This window comes from Patagioenas fasciata, chromosome W, assembly GCF_037038585.1.
Source record: "Patagioenas fasciata isolate bPatFas1 chromosome W, bPatFas1.hap1, whole genome shotgun sequence".
Classification (NCBI taxonomy): domain Eukaryota; kingdom Metazoa; phylum Chordata; class Aves; order Columbiformes; family Columbidae; genus Patagioenas; species Patagioenas fasciata.
Window position 1 is genome coordinate 6,331,644 of NC_092559.1, and position 19,599 is coordinate 6,351,242.

At 52.1% G+C, this 19,599-nt stretch overlaps 1 protein-coding gene across 1 annotated transcript; it reads left to right on the plus strand.

Moving 5' to 3' along the window:
* The first annotated feature begins 18,047 nt into the window (after positions 1 to 18,047).
* On the plus strand, positions 18,048 to 19,001 carry LOC136115679 (olfactory receptor 14A16-like). Its single transcript, XM_065861884.2, has one exon. It carries the CDS (start codon positions 18,048 to 18,050, stop codon positions 18,999 to 19,001), a length of 954 nt encoding a protein of 317 aa, XP_065717956.2.
* Positions 19,002 to 19,599: the final 598 nt, after the last annotated feature.

Here is a 19,599-nt window from a genome sequence, read left to right on the forward strand (position 1 = left end):
ACCCTGAGGATGGTTTCTCAGTATATAACTCATTGGGATCCATTAACATTACAAGAAACTTTGGAGTTTGAATCTGACTTTGACTTCTTCAGAGGTTTCATCAGCTTCCTCCAGGGCCTGAGGCCCACGGACTCAGCACCAAACCCACCAGAGGGGTCATTAAAGCGCCTTGGGCTGCTCCTGTGCTGCTGAGCTGAGCTGGGCTCCTGGGACACAGGGAGCTCCTGGCAAGCAGCAGCGCTGCAGAGAGACAGCTCTGCCCAGGAGCAGCTCCTCTGCAAAGCGCAGCAGGGCTGAGGGCTCTGCCTGGGGATCTCAGGGAGACGAGCAAGGCCGAGAGAGATTAAAGGTGGTTAGGACTGGGAGGATGACTGAGAGCTCACTGGAGGAGAAACCTTTGCAGCCCTTGCCATGGTAAGCCTCTGGGTGCAGGGCAATGCAGCTGTAGCTGCTGGAGGCATCTCCTAAAACTGGCACAGGCACAGCTGGTGGGATCTGTAAGGAGGGGGCTCTTGTCAGGCAATTTTGAACAGCTGTGAAGTCGGGTGAGCACCCAGGGGTGCCCAGGGCTGTCCTGCAGAGCAGGGTCCCTGCACCCCAGGGCTGTGCCGGGACAGGGACTCTGCCGCCTGCCAGGGTCAGCGCTCAGCCTGCCCAGGGAGATCCCATGGCAGAAACTGCTGGGGAAATGAGCGTTCGCCCATAAGGGCAGGAAAGGTGCTTCTGCTCTGGAGAGGATGCTGTGTGGGTCAGGGCTGCTCAGAGCTCCAGATCACCCCACAGACATGGCAGAGTGTCCTTCTGAACCACAACATCAAGACAGGAACAGCTGCAAGGGAAGGAGTCTGTGCTTTCAGTTTTCCACTCTTGGTTGTTTGGGTGTGCAGTGGGAGATGGGGATTTATTTCTCTGCTTTGGAGAAGACACTGAGACCCCAGTTCTCGTTAGGACTTGTCTGAGCTGCTCCTGAGCCCCTGCACACACAGAGCTGCCCCTGGGCAGTGCCAGGAGGTGTGAGCAGGACAGAGCTGAGCACACAGCGGGTGGGACGGGGTCTGTGACACTGACAGGGAGCAGAGCCAGGGACAGAGACACAGCTGCAGGCAGCACAGCCATGGGCAGGAAGAGTTAACTGCTACCAGACATGCTGGAGATGGGATTTAGGAACCTCTCTCACATCCTCTCGAGTGCAGACACATTTCCCAGTGCAACCCCCTGGTGTCCTCTCCTCCCCAGCAGAGCCTCTGCCCCAAAGCCATGGGGTCCAGGTCACCAGTCTCCACTTCAGCAGCTGGACCTCCAGGTGAAGGGTTCCTGGAACGTGGTACACAGAAAAGGTGCTAAAAGTACTTGCTCTACAGTGTCATTATGTGAGTGGCAGCAGCACAGCCAGGTAAGGAGAAGGTTCCACAGCATGCCCGTCTGCCTTTCTGTCCTTGCTTTATTTTCTGGCAGCACTGCAGTGTCCTTCCCTGTTTCTCCACCTGTCCCTGGAGCTCTTGCTCTGTGGGGTTGGGGTGGGAGTGTGGATCAGTTTTTGTTCTGACACCAACTCAGGCGGTTTTGCCCCAGAGCTGTGTTCATGGAAACTGCATGCCCAACTGCATTTTAAACTGTGATGAACTGTTTTTCTCACTTGGTAGAAAGAGAGAATGAGCTGAACCATCCCTTCATTGTGGACGGGGTTTTCCATGAGAAACAGCCCATTTATTTTCTTCAGAGAAGTCTCCCCTAACTTGTCACAGTCTTTTCCTCCTTGCACAGGTCCTCACACCCACAGGCAGCAAATGGCCAATGGCAGCTCCATCACCCACTTCCTCCTCCTGGCGTTCACAGACACACGGGAGCTGCAGCTCTTGCACTTCTGGCTCTTCCTGGGCATCTACCTGGCTGCCCTCCTGGGCAACGGCCTCATCATCACCACCATAGCCTGGGACCAGCACCTCCACACCCCCATGTTCTTCTTCCTCCTCAACCTCTCCCTCCTCGACCTGGGCTGCATCTCCATCACTGTCCCCAAGTCCATGGCCAATTCTCTGTGGGATACCAGGGTCATTTCCTACGCAGGATGTGCTGCCCAGCTCTTTTTTTTCATGTTCTGTGCTACAGCAGAGTATTCTCTTCTCACCATCATGTCCTACGACCGCTATGTTGCCATCTGCAAACCCCTGCACTACGGGACCCTCCTGGGCAGCAGAGCTTGTGTCCACATGGCAGCAGCTGCCTGGGCCACTGGGTTTCTCTATGCTCTGCTGCACACGGCCAATACATTTTCACTGCCCCTGTGCAAGGGCAATGCCCTGGACCAGTTCTTCTGTGAAATCCCCCACATCCTCAAGCTCTCCTGCTCACACTCCTACCTCAGGGAACTTGGGCTTCTTGTGGTCAGTGCCTGTTTAGCATTTGGGTGTTTTGTGTTCATCGTGCTGTCCTATGTTCAGATCGTCAGGGCCGTGCTGAGGATCGCCTCTGAGCAGGGACAGCACAAAGCCTTTTCCACCTGCCTCCCTCACCTGGCCGTGGTCTCTCTGTTCATCAGCTCTGCCATGTTTGCCCACCTGAAGCCCCCATCCATTTCCTCCCCTTCACTGGATCTGGTGGTGTCTGTTCTGTACTCGGTGGTGCCTCCAGCAGTGAACCCCCTCATCTACAGCATGAGGAACAGGGAACTGAAGGAGTCTATAGGGAAACTGATGACTGTTCGCTTTTCTAAAGCAGTAATGAATTGACCTTCTTCTTCTGCATGTCACTTGTAATATTACGCACTACTAGTTCAAACATTATTTGTCTTCTTATGGCTGTGTCCATATCTACCTGTCTGGTGTGTCCCGTAGTGTTTGTGTGAATAAAGAGCCGTACTCTCTGTGTGTTTAAATGAAATAAAGGACCCTGCACTGACTTGTTTGGTCTCTCTGAGATCTGTGGAGCTGCAAGAGCCATGTCTGTGTGCTGAGTGAGCGTGAGCCACCCTGAGCTGGGTCTTCCTCCCATCCTGACCAGTATGAGTCTGCGGACTCACCCCATGGCCCTGGGCACCACAGCCCACTTGCTCTGCAGAGCAGCACCACCAGCTCGGGGCTGTATGGAGCATGGGAAAGGGGTGCAGGAACAGCTGGCCAGGTCAGCACAGATCAGCTCTATTGAGATAGGGTCTGTGGGGATATGGGACGTTCCAGGAGAAGAGTGGGGCACTGTATGTGTGCAGAAAAGACACGGAAAGAGAAACCTTTTGCTGCAGGTGGCAGCTTGGAGCAGGTGGCCCTGGGACCTTCTTGAGGATTCCCTAGGCCAAATGTCTCATGCTGTCCTGGGGGGCAAGTCTGGACCTGGGTCTGCAAGCTGCCTGGGCTGGAGATCCTCTGAGCGTGCTGGCTGCATGAACATTCTCACTGTCCTTCATTCTCACTGGTCCCCACTGCTGTGGGACCAGTTCCAGTGTGGCTGCTCTGCCGGGCTGGGCTGGGGAGAGGGCAGGGGGGTGGCACAATTCAGGAGGGGGTGGGAGGGCTGAACTGGCAAATGCCCCAGAGAAGAAAACACCAGTGAACAGCTGAAGTGTGTGAGTGTGCAGGGCTGGCACACAGCAGTGTCCTCGTCCAGCCAGGCTCCTGGGAGAGCCCTGAAGGACCAGCAGAGCAGGGTCTGGTGTGTGCCTATGTTCATGGGACTGTCCTGGGGTAGGTTCCCCATTCATCACAGACCAGCCCCTCAAAACCACCATTTCCTGCACTGGCCCTTCACCCCAGCTGAGAGAGGTTGTTCATCCCTCAACACAAGGACACTAAGTCAGAATCCAGTGTTTCCATTGTATGGATGAGATATGAGCATGCATATCATGTACATAAGATGAACCCGACTCAGTACAAACACCATCAACTATTCCTGCCGGTTCCATGAAGGCCTGTGGGACAATCAGTCACAAGGTCACTTCATGTTTCCAGTAACATCCCATGGGAGACGAACTGAATGCAGCACTGGGATGTGCTTCCTTAAACTCAGGTCCCCATGTCCATTCCTCATGACGTGGGACATGACGATGGCCACACAGAGGGATCTGGACCTGCTGGATCATGGGGCTGAGGCCAATTGTCTGAGGCTTAACAAGGCCAAATGCTGGGTTCTGCACTTGGGTCACAAGAACCACATGAACGCTACAGGCTCAGGGGAGAGTGGCTGGAAAGCTGCCTTGTGGAAAGGGATCTGGAGGTGTTGATTGACAGCGGCTGAACATGAGCCAGTGTGTGCCCAGCTGGCCAAAAAGGCCAACAGCATCCTGGCTTGTATCAGGAATAATGTGGGCAGCAGGACTAGAGAAGTGATTGCCCCACTGTTCTCGGCACTGGTGAGCCCCCATCTTGAATCCTGTGTTCAGTTTTGGGTCCCTTATTTCAAGAAGGACGTTGAGGTACTAGAGAGAGCGCAGAGGAGGTGACAAAGCTGCTGAGGGGCTGGAGCACAAATGTGATGCGGTGTGGTTGAGGGAGCTGGGGCTGCTCAGCCTGGAGAACAGGAGGCTGAGGGGAGACCTTCTCACTGTCCACAATTGCCTGAAAGGAGGTTGGAACATGGACGTTGTTGTCTCTTCTCCCAAGTAGGAAGTGATATGGGAGCAGGTAATGGCCGCAATTTGCACCAGGGGAGGTTTCCTGTCTGTTATGTCACCCTTGCCTGTGATTCTGGAGTGTGTTTTCAAAATGACAGTCCAACCGAGGAGGTCCTGGCATCCATCAAACCCATCTTCAAGAAAGGCAGGAAGGAGAGTTGGGAGAGTCACAGGATGGTCAGCCTGCCTCTGTCCCTGGGAAGGGGATGGGACAAGTCCTCCTGCAGCCATCTGCAGGCACGTGAAAGGAAAGAAAGGGACTTGTGAAACAAAATGGGCAGGGGAAAGAAACGCATGTTGTGTGTGTGAAATTGTGCCAGGCCTTGGACATGGTCTCTTGTGGTGTCCTTATAGCCAGATTGGTGCTGTCTGGGCTGAAGAACTGGATGTTTGGTGGGAAGTTGACTGAAATATCAAGCCCAAATATAATCTGTGATGCAGTGTCCTCTGTGCAGTTACTTGTGTCATCCCTCAGTGACCAGCATTTGGGCCGAAACTGCTGAAGGTCTTTATTCTCCCTTCTGTGCTGTGATCCAGATGACACAAAGCTGAGCGGAGACCTTGAACAACCTCACCTGGTCACCCTGCTTTGGGAAAGAGAGTGAAACAAGATGATGCTCAGGGCTCTCTTCAAACCTGACTGACTCTCTGATTCAATGAATCTTTCCCCTGGACATGTTTTTGAAGATGGAATATCTGCAGAAAAACAACAAAAACAACAAACAACAACAACAACCAGCAGCAGCTCAAGGATGCCCTGTGGAAAGTCTTATCTTAGTCTGTTATGAAGCAACAAACTGCCCATCTGCTTCTATATAGGAGTTTTAATGAAACTAATTATAGGTGCAGCCTGTCATCTCTATATTTTCTTGGTGGTGTTTTTTAAATTGTGATAATGCTGCCATTAAATTGTGATAATGCTTTTCTGCTTTTCTTTTATAATCACTGGCCATGCTCTTTGTGTCTTTAAACAAAGTAAAGAGCCCTGTAGTGACTCTTTTTCATGGGATCCTTTCACGAAGGCCTTTTTGGAGGTACAGAGGCAGTTCCTGTGTGCATGGGAGGAGGGAAAAAGAGCTGGAAGGGAGCACCAGCGCTTGGTCTTCCAGAGCTGTTCTGGTTCCACTCCCCCACTCTCCTTCTCATCCCTTGTGTTGGTGCAAGGCCTGAGTGCTCTGGCAGCTTGGTCCCCATCCTGCTGTGTGTCAGTCCTGTGAGCGCAGGCAGGGACAGGCAATGGGCACTTGTGTCACACAGCTGGCCTTTGTAACAGTACTTCTATAAAGAACAGTGATCTTCCTAGGGCAGTGTCAGAAGACTTTGGACTTCTTGAACCCTGGGGGTTCCATGAAGGCCTGTGGGACAGACAGTGTCTCAAGATCACTTCACATTGGGAGTAACAGCCCATGGAAAACCACCCAATGGGATCTTCTTCCTTGAACTGAGGTCCCCGTGTCCATTCCTCATGACGTGGGACATCTCAGCTCAGTGCAGAGCAGGGTGACAACCACAGGGCTGAGGTGTCTGCCATCCCTTTGGAGTAACAACAGGAGGCCAGAGAGAAACTGAGACTATGGCCTCTATGTGTAAAAGGGACAGACTCTGTCTCTGAGCATCCCTGGGTGCAGAAGGAGTCCAAGAGGCCAGCTCAGATGTGGACACCTGACAGACCCTGACATTTCTGTGTGTGACTCCAGGAACAAACCCCACTGGATCAGTGAGATTCATCTCAGCTGCCTTGGACAGGATCTTTTCAAATGCTCCAGTCTGCTCTGTCACCCTTTCTTGTGATTCCAGGTTGTGATGTCAAAACGGCCATAGAAACCAGAATGGTTTTTGGGTCCTTAGAAATCTCAGACCTCAAACCCATCTTCAAGATGAGCAGGAATAGGAACTGGGAGAATGACAGGCTGGCCACCCTTCCTCCCATCTTGGGAAGGGAATGGGACACGTCCTCCTGCAGCCATTTCCAGGAATGTGAAGGACAAGGAGGGGATTGCTGAACCCAAATGGACGGGGGAAAGAAAGGCATGTTGTGTACAGGGTGTTTGCAAGGCTCAGCCATGGTCTCCTTCTGGCCAGAGTGGTGCTGATGGGGCTCAAGAAGTGGATGCTGGGTGGGAAGTTGGCTGAACCATCAAGCCCAAACATCATCTGTGGTACAAAGTCCTCTGTGCAGCCAGTTACTGGTATCACCTATCAGTGACCAGCACTTGGACAACACTGTTGAACATCTTTATTCTCCCCTTCTGGGATGTAACACAGTGCACTTTCAGTGCCTTTGAGGATGATGCAAACCTGTGTGGAGGCCTTGAGCAACCTCACCTGGTTCACCCTGCCGTGAGCAGGACAGTGAGACAAGATGAGTGAGACGAGAACTCTGTGCATACCTGAGGTTTTCTCTGATTTGACAGAATTTTTGCCTTGGAGAGGTTTCTGGAGAGAGAATAGGTGGAAGAATAGTAAAAAAAAAAAAAAAAAAAAAAAAAAGGAGAAAAGTAAAAGGGGGTTACTAGAAGGTATTAACATAAATACAGCAGTTCCAGTGAGGAGTGCTTTTCACTCACATTGTTAGTAGAAAATATATTTGACAAATTTGAACACAGAGAGGAAGGGAGATGGGTGTCTGCAGCCTGCAGTGAAAGATGGGCAGGTGTAGGACCGTGTAGAACACACTTCAGTCTTGGTCAGGTCCTGGGTGCTAAGGAGGGGGATGGATGGGTGTGGTATTATGAGGTCAGTAGGAAGCCAATGGCTGTGCAGGGCACTGTGGGGTCACTTCTGCCTCTGCAGGGGATAGGCCAACAGCAGGAACATGGCTGGGAAAGGACTGTGAGGTCACACACACCAGACGAGCAATCGGGCCCAATCAGCATGGCTTTGTGAAAGGCAGGTCCTGCTTGACCACCCTGATCTCCTTCTATGACAAGGTGACCAGCTGAGCAGATGAGGGAAAGTCTGTTGTGGGGAGTGAATCCACCACACAGGCTGTGGGTGCTGTGTCCTTAGACTGCAGTAAAGCCTTTGACACCGTATCCCACAGCATGTCCTGGAGAAGCTGCAGCTCCTGGCCTGGATGGTGGATCTGCGATGGATAAAGAACTGGCTGGAAGGCCAGGCCCAAAGAGTTTTGGTGAATAGAGCCAAATCCAGTTGGTGGCCGGTCAGGAGTGGTGTCCCCAGGGCTCAGTATTGGAACTTCTTCTATTTAATCTTTATCAAATGATCTGGACGAGGGGATCAAGTGCACCCTCATTAAGTTTGCAGATGACACCAAGTTGGGTGTGAGTGTTGATCTGCTGGAGGGTGGGAAGGTCATACAGAGGGATCTGGATCATCTGGATTGTTGGGTTGAGGCCAATTGTCTGAGGTTTAACAAGTCCAAGTGCCAGGTCCTGCACGTGGGTCACAACAGCCCCAGGCAGCGCTACAGGCTCGGGGAAGAGTGGCTGGAAAATTGCCTGGTGGAAAGGGATCTGGGGTGTTGATCGACAGCAGCTGAACATGAGCCTGTGTGTGCCCAGTTGGCCAAAAGGGCCACCAGTATCCTGGCTTGTATCAGGAATGGTGTGGCCAGCAGGACTAGGGTGACTGTGCCACTGTACTTGGAGCTGGTGAGGCCGCAGCTTGAATCCTGTGTTCAGTTTTGGGCCCCTCATCATAAGAAGGACATTGAGGCACTAGAGAGAGTGCAGAGGAGGGAAGGGAGCTGGTGAGGGGCTGGAGCACAAGTGTGATGAGGAGCGGTTGAGGGAACTGGTGGGTTCAGCCGGGAGAACAGGAGGCTGAGGGGAGACCTTATCTCTGTCTACAACTGCCTGAGAGGAGGAGGGGGTTGGTCTCTTCTCCCAAGTAGCAAGTGATAGGATGAGAGGAAATGGCCTCAAATTGTGCCAGGGAAGGTTCAGGTTGGCTATTGGGAAAAAATTCCTCCTGGAAAGGCCTGTTAGGCACTGGAACAGGCTGCCCAGGGCAGTGGGGGAGTCACCATTCCTGCAGGGGTTTATGAGATGTTTAGACGAGGTTCTTAGGGACATGGTTTAGTTCTAGATTTAGGTTGTGGTTGGACTCAATGATCCTGAGGGTCTTTTCCAACAGAAATAATTCTATGATTCTATGTTATCAACTGGAATATTCTTCTATCACATCTTCTAAGTGCTCTTCACATATCTGCCTCTTCACCTACAGTCCTGAAACTTAACTAATTAGATGCAGAAGTGTTGAATACTAATTATAAATGATGAAAACACCTTTGCTCTATCAGTCTATCTCAGGTACATGGGGGCCTCTTGAGGTTTGCACTGGGTGCTTATAATGAGACCATGGAGCTCAGCCCGAAAACATGAGAACTCCCCTCAAAACTGAAAAACCAAACCCAACCAAACTAAACCAAAGCAACAACAACAAGAACAAGAAACCCACACTTTTAAAATCAGGTGAAATAATTCAATATTTTCAATAAAATGTCTGTGGAATTGCTATCCTGCTCAAATATGAATTTTCGGAATGTGTATGAACTGTGGGAGATGAAACATTGGCCTTTCCCTGTGCTTGCATTGCCAGAACTCTGTCTATCACGATGTGTACTTAATCCCCTGCACATCCAGGAGTTTCTGCCTGTCCTTTTCCAGCTCACCATGTCTGAACTCATCTCTTCAGAAGCCTGTCTGGACATTTGCACTTTACATGGCTCCCCAGAGGTTCTTCACCTCTCACTCTTTGCTCATTCAGAGCCTCTCAGCTCTCACTCTGCTTTGAGCTTCAGGCAGGTAAAGTCTTTCAGCAGTTGCTCTCGTACTCCCTACAGGCAACTCTTCAGTTATGGCAATGGACCTCGCTGTACACTGCTTAATTTAACCATAGAACTGAGAAAGACTATTAATTTCTACTGTGTTTTCTTTTTTTTTTCTCCTTTTTTGTTTCTTCTAATTAAAAATTCCCCGGTGCCTGTTTGCATCCAGTTCTCTAAGGAAACATGAAGCAATTCCTGCAAAGAAGCTGTAACAATCAGTGCAAACTTCAGTGCAGAGTCTGATGTAAAGAAATGTGCTGTAAATCCCAGGGGCCAATGAGCAGAACAGGGAGTTTGGGGAGCTGATTATAGATTTCCTGCTAACAATTTGAGTAGAGAAGCATTCTTCACAGGAACTGCTCAGTTTATTTGACACCTTTTATGTCTCCTATGCTGCCTCTCTTTTTTTTTTATTATTATTTTTATTTTTTTATTTATTAATTTATTTTTATTTTCTTGTTCCTCCACCTATTCCTTCTCCCAACACTTTTCCAAGGGAAAGATTCCTTGAATCACAGAGTAACTCAGGTTGAACATCATCTTGTCTCAGTGTCCTGCTCAGGGCAGGTTGAACCAGGTGAGGTTGTCCAAGACCTCTGCCCAGCTTTGCACCATCCACAAAGGAGCTGAAGGTTCACTCCGTCACATCATACAGGGGAGAATAAAGATGTTCAACAGTGTTGGCCCAAGTGCTGGTCCCTGAGGGATTCCTCCGGTAACTGGTCTATGGGGCACTTTTACCACTGGTGACATTTGGGTTCTATGGGGTCTACAGATGCTATATAAAATGCTGTGTAAAAGGATGTGCTCATGTTTTTGTGACAGTAGTGTATTGAAAAATTAAAATGTCATGAGTTTGCCAGTTTAAGAGTTGGGGTGTTCAGCTGGAGAAGAGAGGCTCCTGGGAGACCTTATTGCAGCCTTTCTGGGCTGAAAAGGGGCCGATAAGAACGATGGGGACAGACTTTTGAGCAGGGCCTGTTGTGATAGGACAAAGGGTGATGGTTTAAACTAGAATAGGAGAGAGTCAAGGAGTGAAATGAGGAAGAGATGTTTTACACTGAGGGTGGTAAAACACTGGGACAGGTTTCCCAGAGAGGTGGTGGATGAACCATCCCTGGAGACATCCCAGGCCAGGTTGGATGGGGCTCTGAGCACCCTGAGCTGGTGAAGATGTCCCTGATCACCAAAGGGAGTTGGACCAGATGGGCTGTGAATGTCACTTCCAACTCAAACTATTTTGTGATTCTAGGATTCAGTGACAGGAAAGACTGGATGTATCAATGCTTGATTGCTGGAAAAGGTCTTGTCTGGCTTGCGTGAGCCAAGTTGGCAGCTTCACCCAGCAGCTCTCCACGCCCAAGTGGAGAGCTGACCCACTTCTGTACAACCAACCCTGCTCCTGCCCCACAGTGCCCAGAGGATACTGCCCAGAGCCCCCAGGATGGGGATACTGTGAAGTGGATGCCCCCTCAGAAAGCCAGGGAGAGCTGCATGTCGTGAAGATGATGGAGTGGAGCATGTCCCATGTGAGGAGGTGATTCTGGTGCCATTTTGAGCCCTGAGGTGATTCTGGCACCACTATTTTAAGGCAGCTTGGGGGTCATTCCCTTGTTCTCCTTTCTTCCCTGGTAAGACCACACCTGGAATATTGTGTCCAGTTGTGGCCCCTCAGTTCCAGAAGGACAGGGAACTGCTGGAGAGAGCCCAGTGCAACCACCAAGATGCTGAAGGGAGTGGAGCATCTCCCGTGTGAGGAAAGGCTGAGGGAGCTGGGGCTCTGGAGCTGGAGAAGAGAAGACTGAGGGGGGACTCATTCCTGGGGATCAATATGGAAAGGGGCAGTGTCAGGAGGATGGAGCCAGGCTCTTCTCGGTGACAACCAGTGACAGGACAAGGAGCAATGGGTACAAACTGGAACACAAAAGGTTCCGCTTAAATTTGAGAAAAAACTTCTTCTCAGTGAGGGTGATAAAACACTGGCCCAGGCTGCCCAGGGAGGTTGTGGAGTCTCCTTCTCTGCAGACATTCAAACCCGCCTGGACACCTTCCTGTGGAACCCCAGCTGGGTGTTCCTGCTCCATGGGGAGATTGCACTGGATGAGCTTTCCAGGGCCCTTCAACCCCTGACATCCGGGGATTCTGTGATTAGTGAGGGGTTGCTGGGAACACTGGTGGGGTTGCTGGAATCACTGGGGGGGGCAGCTGGGATGGTTACTGGGAACACTAAGAGGATTTGTGAGGGAATATTGGGAACCCTGGGAGGTTTACTGGGAGCACTGGGGGTTTACTGGGACTTCTTGCAGGGTTACTGGGAACACTAAGAGGATTTGTGAGGGAATATTGGGAACCCTGGGAGGTTTACTGGGAGCACTGGGGGTTTACTGGGACTTCTTGCAGGATTACTGGGAACAATGGGGGTTGCTGGGATCACTGGAGGGGTTAGTGGGGGGTTACTGGGAGCACTGGGAGGGGTTAGTGGGAACTTTGGGGATTGCTGAGAGGGGTACTGGGAGCACTAGGAGGATTAGTGGGTGTTACTGGGAGCACTGGAAGGATTGCTGGGAATACTGGGTATTGCTGGGAGGGTACTGGGAGCACTAGGAGGATTAGTGGGTGTTGCTGGGAGCACTGGGAGGGTTGCTGGGAATACTGGCTATTGCTGGGAGGGTACTGGGAGCACTAGGAGGATTAGTGGGTGTTACTGGGAGAACTGGGAGGGTTGCTGGAAATACTGGGAATTGCTGAGGAGTACTTATATCACTAGGTGGTTACTGGGAGGGTTACTGAGAGGGTTACTGGGAGGGTTACTGGGAGGCTCACTGGGAACACTACAAGGATTACTGGGTAACACTGGGTGGGTTATTGGAACCACTGGGTCAGTCTCTGGGGTCATTACTGGGAGCACTGGGGGTTTACTGGGAGTTACTGGAGGATTACTGGGAACAATGGTGGTTACTGGGAGCACTGGGAGTGTTAGTGGGGGATTACTGGGAGCAATGGGGGGGCTTCTGGGAGTCACTGGCTGCACTGGGGGGGTTGCTGGGAACACTGGGAGGGTTATTGGGAACACTGGGGTTTGCTGGGGAGTTACTGGGAGCACTAGGTGGTTACTGGGAGCACTGGTAAGGTTACAGGGAGGGTTACTGGGAACACCAGGAGAATTAGAGGAGGGTTTCTGGGAACAGTGAGAGGGTCACTGGGAGCACTGGGGGTTTACTGGGAGTACTTGCAGGATTACTGGGAACAATGGGGGTTGCTGGGAGTATGGGGAGGATTACTGGGAACATGGGCAGTTGGTGGGGCCTTACTGGGAGCACTAGGTTGTTACTGGAAGCACTGTGGGGGCTTGATGGGAGCACTGGGAGGGCTACTGGGAGCATTTGGGTTCATTAGGAGTTACTGGAGGATTACTGGGAAAGTTACTGGGAACACTGGGTGGGTACTGGGAACAGTGGGTGGGTTACTGGGAGCACTAAGAGGATTTTTGGGAGCACTGGGAGGGTTACTGGGATGACTGGGAGGGTTACTGGGGGTTTTGCTGGGAGCAGTGGCAGGGTTATTCAGAACACTGGGCATTGCTGGGGCTCACATGAAAGCACTAGGTGGTTACTGGGATCACTGGGAGGGCTAGAGGGGGATCACTGGGAGCAATGGGGCGTTACTGAGGCTCACTGAGAGAGGTTGGTGGGAGCACTGGGAGGTTTACTGGGAGGGTTACTGGGAACAGTAGGATGATTAGTGGGGGGTTAATGGGAACACTACGTGGTTACTGGGAGCATGGGGAGGGATACTGGGAGTACTGGGGGTTTATTGGGAGCTCTTGGAGGATTACTGGGAACAATGGAGGCTGCTGGGATCACTGGAAAGGTTAGTTGGGGGTTACTGGGAACACTGGAGGGGTTACTGGGGGTTATTGGGTGCACTGGAGGGGTTAGTGGGAGGGTTACTGGGAGCACTGGGAGCATTAGGGTGATACTGCTGTGGGTGTCTATCACAATCCACCAGCTCAGGGTGAGGACGTTGCCGAGGCCTCTCCAGCAGCTGAGAGCGGCCTCAGTCACAGGCCCTGGTTGCCGTGGGGGTTTGAGCTCCCCTGGTGTTTCTGGAAGGACGACTCAGCCAGACACAGTCCAGGAGGTTCACCAAGTGCATCCATGAGAACTTCCTGATGCAAAGGGTGGAGGAGCCGACTGGGAGAGGAGCTGCTGGACCTCATCCTCACTAACAAGGAGGGGCTGGTTGAAGCGGTAAAGGTTGAGGGCTGTCTTGGCTGCAGTGGCCATGAGATGGTGGAGTTCAGGATCTCATGTGGTAGGAACAGAATAACAAGCAGAATAGCAACCGTGGACTTCAGCAGGACCAACTTTGGCCTTTTCATGCAATTGCTGGGAGAAATCCCATGGACAAGGTTGCTTGAAGGTAAAGGGGCCCAAGATAGTTCGTTGGTTTTCAGGGACTGTTTCTACCGGGCACAAGATCAGAGCATCCCGACACGTAGGAAGTCAAGGAAGGGAGCCAGGAGACCTGCGTGGTTAAACAGGGAACTACTGGGTGTGCTCAAGTGGAAAAAGAGAGTTTATAGATCATGGAAGGAGGGGCTGGCCACTTGGGGAGAATATCAGGCTGTTGTCAGAGGGTGTAGGGAGGCAACTAGGAAAGCTAAGGCCTCCTTAGAATGAAACCTGGCGAGAGGGGTCAAGGACAACAGGAAGAGCTTTTTCCAATACGTGGCAGATAAAACTAACAGCAGAGGCAATGTAGGCCCACTGATGAACGAGGTGGGTGCCCTGGTGACAGAAAATCCAGAGAAGGCAGAGTTACTGAATGCTTCTTTGTCTCTGTCTGCTCTGCCGGGGGCTGTCCTGATGAGCCCCGTACCGCTGAGGCCCCAGAGGAAAGCAGGACAATGGAGGAGTTTGCCTGGGTTGATGAGGACTGGGTTAGGGAGCAGTTAGGCAATCTGGACATCCATAAATCCATGGGTCTGGATGGGATGCACCCACAGGTGCTGAGGGAGTTGGCTGAGGTCATTGCTGGACTGCTCTCCATCATCTTTGCATATCAGGGATAAGAGGGTCATCAGGGGCAGTCAGCATGGCTTCACCAAGTGGAAGCCGTGCTTGACCAACGTCATAGACTTATATGAAGACAAAACAAGATGGATAGATGATGACAAAGCAGTGGATGTGGTCTACATTGACTTGAGTAAGGCATTTGACACAGTCTCCCACAGCATCCTCACAGCTAAACTGAGAGAGTGCGGTCTGGATGAGCGGGTAGTGAGGTGGACTGTGAACTGGCTGAAGGGAAGAAGCTGCAGAGTCGTGGTCAATGGGGCGGAGTCCAGTTGAGGCCTGGATCCAGTGCAGTGCCTCAGGGGTCAGTACTGGTGCCGGTATTATTCAATATATTCATCAATGATTTGCACAAGGGAATAGAGTGACTGTCAGCAAGTTTGCTGGTGACACCAAGCTGGGAGGAGTGGCTGACACTGGAAGCTGTGCTGCCATCCAGAGACCTGGACAGGCTGGAGAGTTGGGCGGGGAAAAATTTACTGAACTAGAACAAGGGCAAGTGTAGAGTCTTGAATCTGGGCAAGAACAACACCAGGTTCCAGTGTAAGCTGAGAACGAGCTGTTGGAGAGCAGTGTAGGGGAAAGGGATCTGGGGGTCCTGGGGACAGCAGGGTGACCATGAGCCAGCACTGGGCCCTTGTGACCAGGAAGGCCAATGGTACCTGGGGTGGGTTAGAAACGGGTGGTCAGTAGGTCAGAGAGGTTCTCCTGCCCCTCTGCTCTGCCCTGGGGAGACCACACCTGGAATATTGTGTCCAGTTGTGGCCTCTCAATTCCAAAAGGACAGGGAACTGCTGCAGAGAGTCCAGCGCAGCCACCAAGATACTGAAGGGAGTGGAGCATCTCCCGTGTGAGGAAAGGCTGAGGGAGCTGGGGCTCTGAAGCTGGAGGAGACTGAGGGGTGACCTCAATGAATGGACGAGAAAAGATGATTCTCATACCAGTTTATATTTTACTAGCAAGAATACAATGCTGGCAAGAAGTATTTCTGCAAAGCAGGCACAACTAACATCACTGATTACTTGAGTTTCTTTCAAAGGATGTGCCCCTAGAGCCCCAAGCACACCACGAGGGAACTCAGAGGGGACAGAGAAAGGGACATCCTGGGCTGCTCCTATGCTGCTGAGCTGGGCTGGGCTCCTGGGACAGAGGGAGCTCCTGGCAAGCGGCAGCGCTGCAGAGAGACAGCTCTGCCCAGGAGCAGCTCCTCTGCACACGCAGCAGGGCTGAGGGCTCTGCCTGCAGCACCGAGGGCACAGGAGCCAGGCAGAGAGAGGGAAATGCAGTCTGGGTGAGAGGATGCTGAGAGATCACTGGAAATGAAATCCTCTCAGATCTGAAGTCTGTGGCTGCAGGGCATTGCATCTGCAAATCATGTTAGGACATCAGAAAGCTGTCACATTGCAGAGCCTGCAAGAGATGTGAGTAGAACTCTCAGAGATTCTCTGATGCAGAGGAGAGGATGTGCTGCAGAGCAGGGGTTGCCTTCTGCACTGTCAAGTGACAAGACGTGAATGCTGTGTTCTCCCCAGCATGGCTGTGGGGTGTAAATGTAAATGTGCAGGCAGGGGTGCCCAGGGCTGTCCTGCAGAGCAGGGTCCCTGCAGCCCAGGGCTGTGCCGGGGCAGGGACTCTGCCGCCTGCCAGGGTCAGCGCTCAGTCTACCTGGGATTTCCCCCACGGTGCTGTGGGGAGAAGCTGTGGGTGGAAGACGCAAACCCTATCAGGGCAGGAAAGGTGCTTCTGCTGTGGAGAGGGTGCTGTGTGGGTCAGCACTGCTCACAGCTCCAGATCACCCCCAGCATTTTTCCAAGGGGATGCCTTAAGGACAAGATCAATGCGAGAATTACCAGACACATAAGGATCTTTCCGGAGCCTGTCTTTTCAGTTTCCTATCCCAAGGGGTGGGGGATGCAGGAAAGGATAAAATGAAAATGAGCTCTCATGCTTAAACAAGTCACTGAGACTCCTGAACTGCAACTCTGAGTGATCAGCACATCTGCCAGAAGGCTCATAACATCCCTTCACCACCCCTCTGCCTGTGCACAGCACCTGCATCACCTTGGCTGGACCCCTCAGCCTAGTCTGACCTGTCCTGTTTTCCAGCCTGGAAACAGGAAGATGCCCCCAGGCAGTGCCCTGTGAACAGGCAGGATCTGTAGGGCCAGGGGGAGGGCACAGAGGGTGGGATGGGGTCTGTGAGCACTGACAGGGAAGAGACATGGACAGGGAAACACCTCCCAGGGGCAGAATCTCCAGGCAGCAGGGAAATGATCAAAAATGAGAGGAAACTAAACCCGGAATTGTTATGAGAGGGAGAGCAGAGAAAAGTCCCTGTGATCCCCTGCAGTGCAGATCCCTCCTGTGAGCAGCCCCCTGGCCTCCTGTCCCACCCAGCAAAGCCTCTGCCCTCAGGGCCGGGGGCTCCAAGGCATGAAGCAGCTCCTGTGCAGCCAGAGCTCCAGTTCCTCTGCAGAGCACAGGGGCTGAGAGCAGCTGCCCGGCAATGTTGGTGTCTGGGAGGTGGCTGCACAGCTGGGGAAGGGTGACGCTGTCTGAGTGCCCGGCTGCCTCTGCCCTGGCCTCTCTCACACCCACCCTCACCGCATTGTCCTTCTTGCTCCCCTGCTCTGGGTCACTGCTGTTGGGATCTTGTTCTTGCTCTCAGGCTCTCTGGGGATGGCAGTTTCAGCTGCAGAGTCACAGCCTGATCTTGTGGGTCCTTTCCTGCAGGTGTGTCCATGGGAACATGTGTCCCAGCTTTGCTCTGACCTGTGGGGTGTGGGCAATGCAGTCTGTGGGGCTGGTGTGTGAGCTGAGGCTCCCTGAATCAAACGCCTTCATTAGGACTATTGGCTGTCTGCTTGCGGTTTCGTTCCAAGCTGTGAGCTTCCCTCCAGGATGCAAACCTGTCCTCCAGCATCTGTGTGTTCTCTGAAAGCACCATAATGAAGGCAGAGGTGCTGATCTCAGCAGTGTCTGCGGGCTTTTCAGGGTAACATGGGAGTGTGATCAGGCTCCATCTCAGAAAGGTGCCAGCCCAGGGCAGCTGGAGCAAGAGAGGGGGACAGACCAGCTGCCCTCACTCTGCACTGACCCACAGGCATTGTCTGGTCTCGCAGGACTCGCTCTGTTCTCCCTGAGTGCAGCAGAAATGCTGAGGGTTTCTGACACCCAAGAACACTTTCATGGGTGGGAGGGGAGAAGGAGTTGTAGAAACACCAAACCTCTCAAACTCCGTTTCTCAGGCCTGGAGGTGCAGATGCTGACAGCCCCTTCTGCACCAGGAGCGGTTCCAGCTGACAAAGCTGAACCCCAGCACTGGCCCCTGCCCCACCCAATCACACAAGGTCAGGCTGACTGATCAAGAGCCCGTGGGCAGGGACCCTGCTCTTCATTGCACACTCATCAAGCACCGATGAGGGCTCCAGCCAGGACGTTCTGCTGGGAAAATAGAAGTGTCTCTTTGTGGGAGGGTCTGTGGGACATGGCTTTGGTTTCTCCCAGAGAAGTCTCATCTAAACTATCACTGTCTTTTCCTCCTTGCCAAGGTCCTCATGCCCAGAGACAGCAAATGTCCAACAGCAGCTCCATCACCCAGTTCCTCCTCCTGCCGTTCACAGACACACGGGAGCTGCAGCTCTTGCATTTCTGGCTCTTCCTGGGCATCTACCTGGCTGCCCTCCTGGGCAACGGCCTCATCATCACCACCATAGCCTGGGACCGGCACCTCCATACCCCCATGTACTTCTTCCTCCTCAACCTCTCCCTCCTTGACCTGGGCTCCATCTCCACTACCCTCCCCAAATCCATGGCGAATTTCCTCTGGAACACCAGGACCATTTCTTATATGGGATGTGCTGCCCAAGTCTTTCTGTTTTCCTTTTTCATTTCAGCAGAGTTTTATCTCCTCACCATCATGTCGTACGACCGCTACATTGCCATCTGCAAACCCCTGCACTACGGGACCCTCCTGGGCAGCAGAGCTTGTGTCCACATGGCAGCAGCTGCCTGGGCCACTGGGTTTCTCAGTGCTCTGCTGCACACGGCCAATACATTTTCACTGCCACTGTGCAAGGGCAATGCCCTGGACCAGTTCTTCTGTGAAATCCCCCACATCCTCAAGCTCTCCTGCTCACACTCCTACCTCAGGGAACTTGGGCTTTTTGTGGTCAGTGTCTTAGTAGCCTTTTCGTGTTTTGTTTTCGTTCTTTTCTCCTATGTGCAGATCTTCAGGGCCGTGCTGAGGATCCCCTCTGAGCAGGGACGGCACAAAGCCTTTTCCACCTGCCTCCCTCACCTGGCCGTGGTCTCCCTGTATGTCAGCACTGGCATATTCACCTACCTGAAGCCCCCCTCCATCTCCTCCCCATCCCTGGATCTGGTGGTGTCTGTTCTGTACTCGGTGGTGCCTCCAGCCGTGAACCCCCTCATCTACAGCATGAGGAACCAGGAGATCAAGGATGCCCTGTGCAAACTGATGACTGATATTTTCCTGAAGCAAGTCTTTTCGTCAGCTTCTGCATAGTAGTTATAGAACAATTCATTGTATTACATCTTCCCTTTTTGTGTGGTTTGTTTGTTTCTTTGTTTGTGGTTTGTTTTTCTTCTTTAATTTTGCCTTTTTTTTTTTGTGATGGTGGTTTATTTTTAGTCACTAGAATATTGTCATCCCCTTTGTAATTCACTCTCTTATGTGCCTTTCTGTCTGAGTGGATTTTTAAATAAAGAGTTGTTTTTATGTGTTTAACCATAACAACGGCCACCACAAATATTTGGGAATATTTCCTGAAATCCTTACTCCAAGGTATTTTTGGAGCTGCAGGGACAGTTTGTGTGTTTGTATGGAAGGAAATGAAGTCCAGGTACGGCAGTGTCACTGGGGAGCACCATCTCTGGATCTTCGGGGGCTGTTTTTTTTCCACTTCCACAGTTTCCTTCCCACCCCTTGTGTTGGTTCAAGGCTTGAGTACTCTGGCAGCTTGGTCACCATCCTGCTGTGTGTGAGACCTGTAACCGCAGGCAAGGACAGGCAATGGGCACTGCTGTGACAGAGCTGGCGTGCATAATGAAGGGTGATCTCCTCAGGACAGTGCCTGTATGTTTATGTGTTTTTACAGAGTTTT

Coding starts and splice junctions, on each gene's coding strand:
- LOC136115679 (XM_065861884.2), top strand. CDS start 18,048: ATGTCCAACAGCAGCTCCATCACCCAGTTCCTCCTCCTGCCGTTCACA.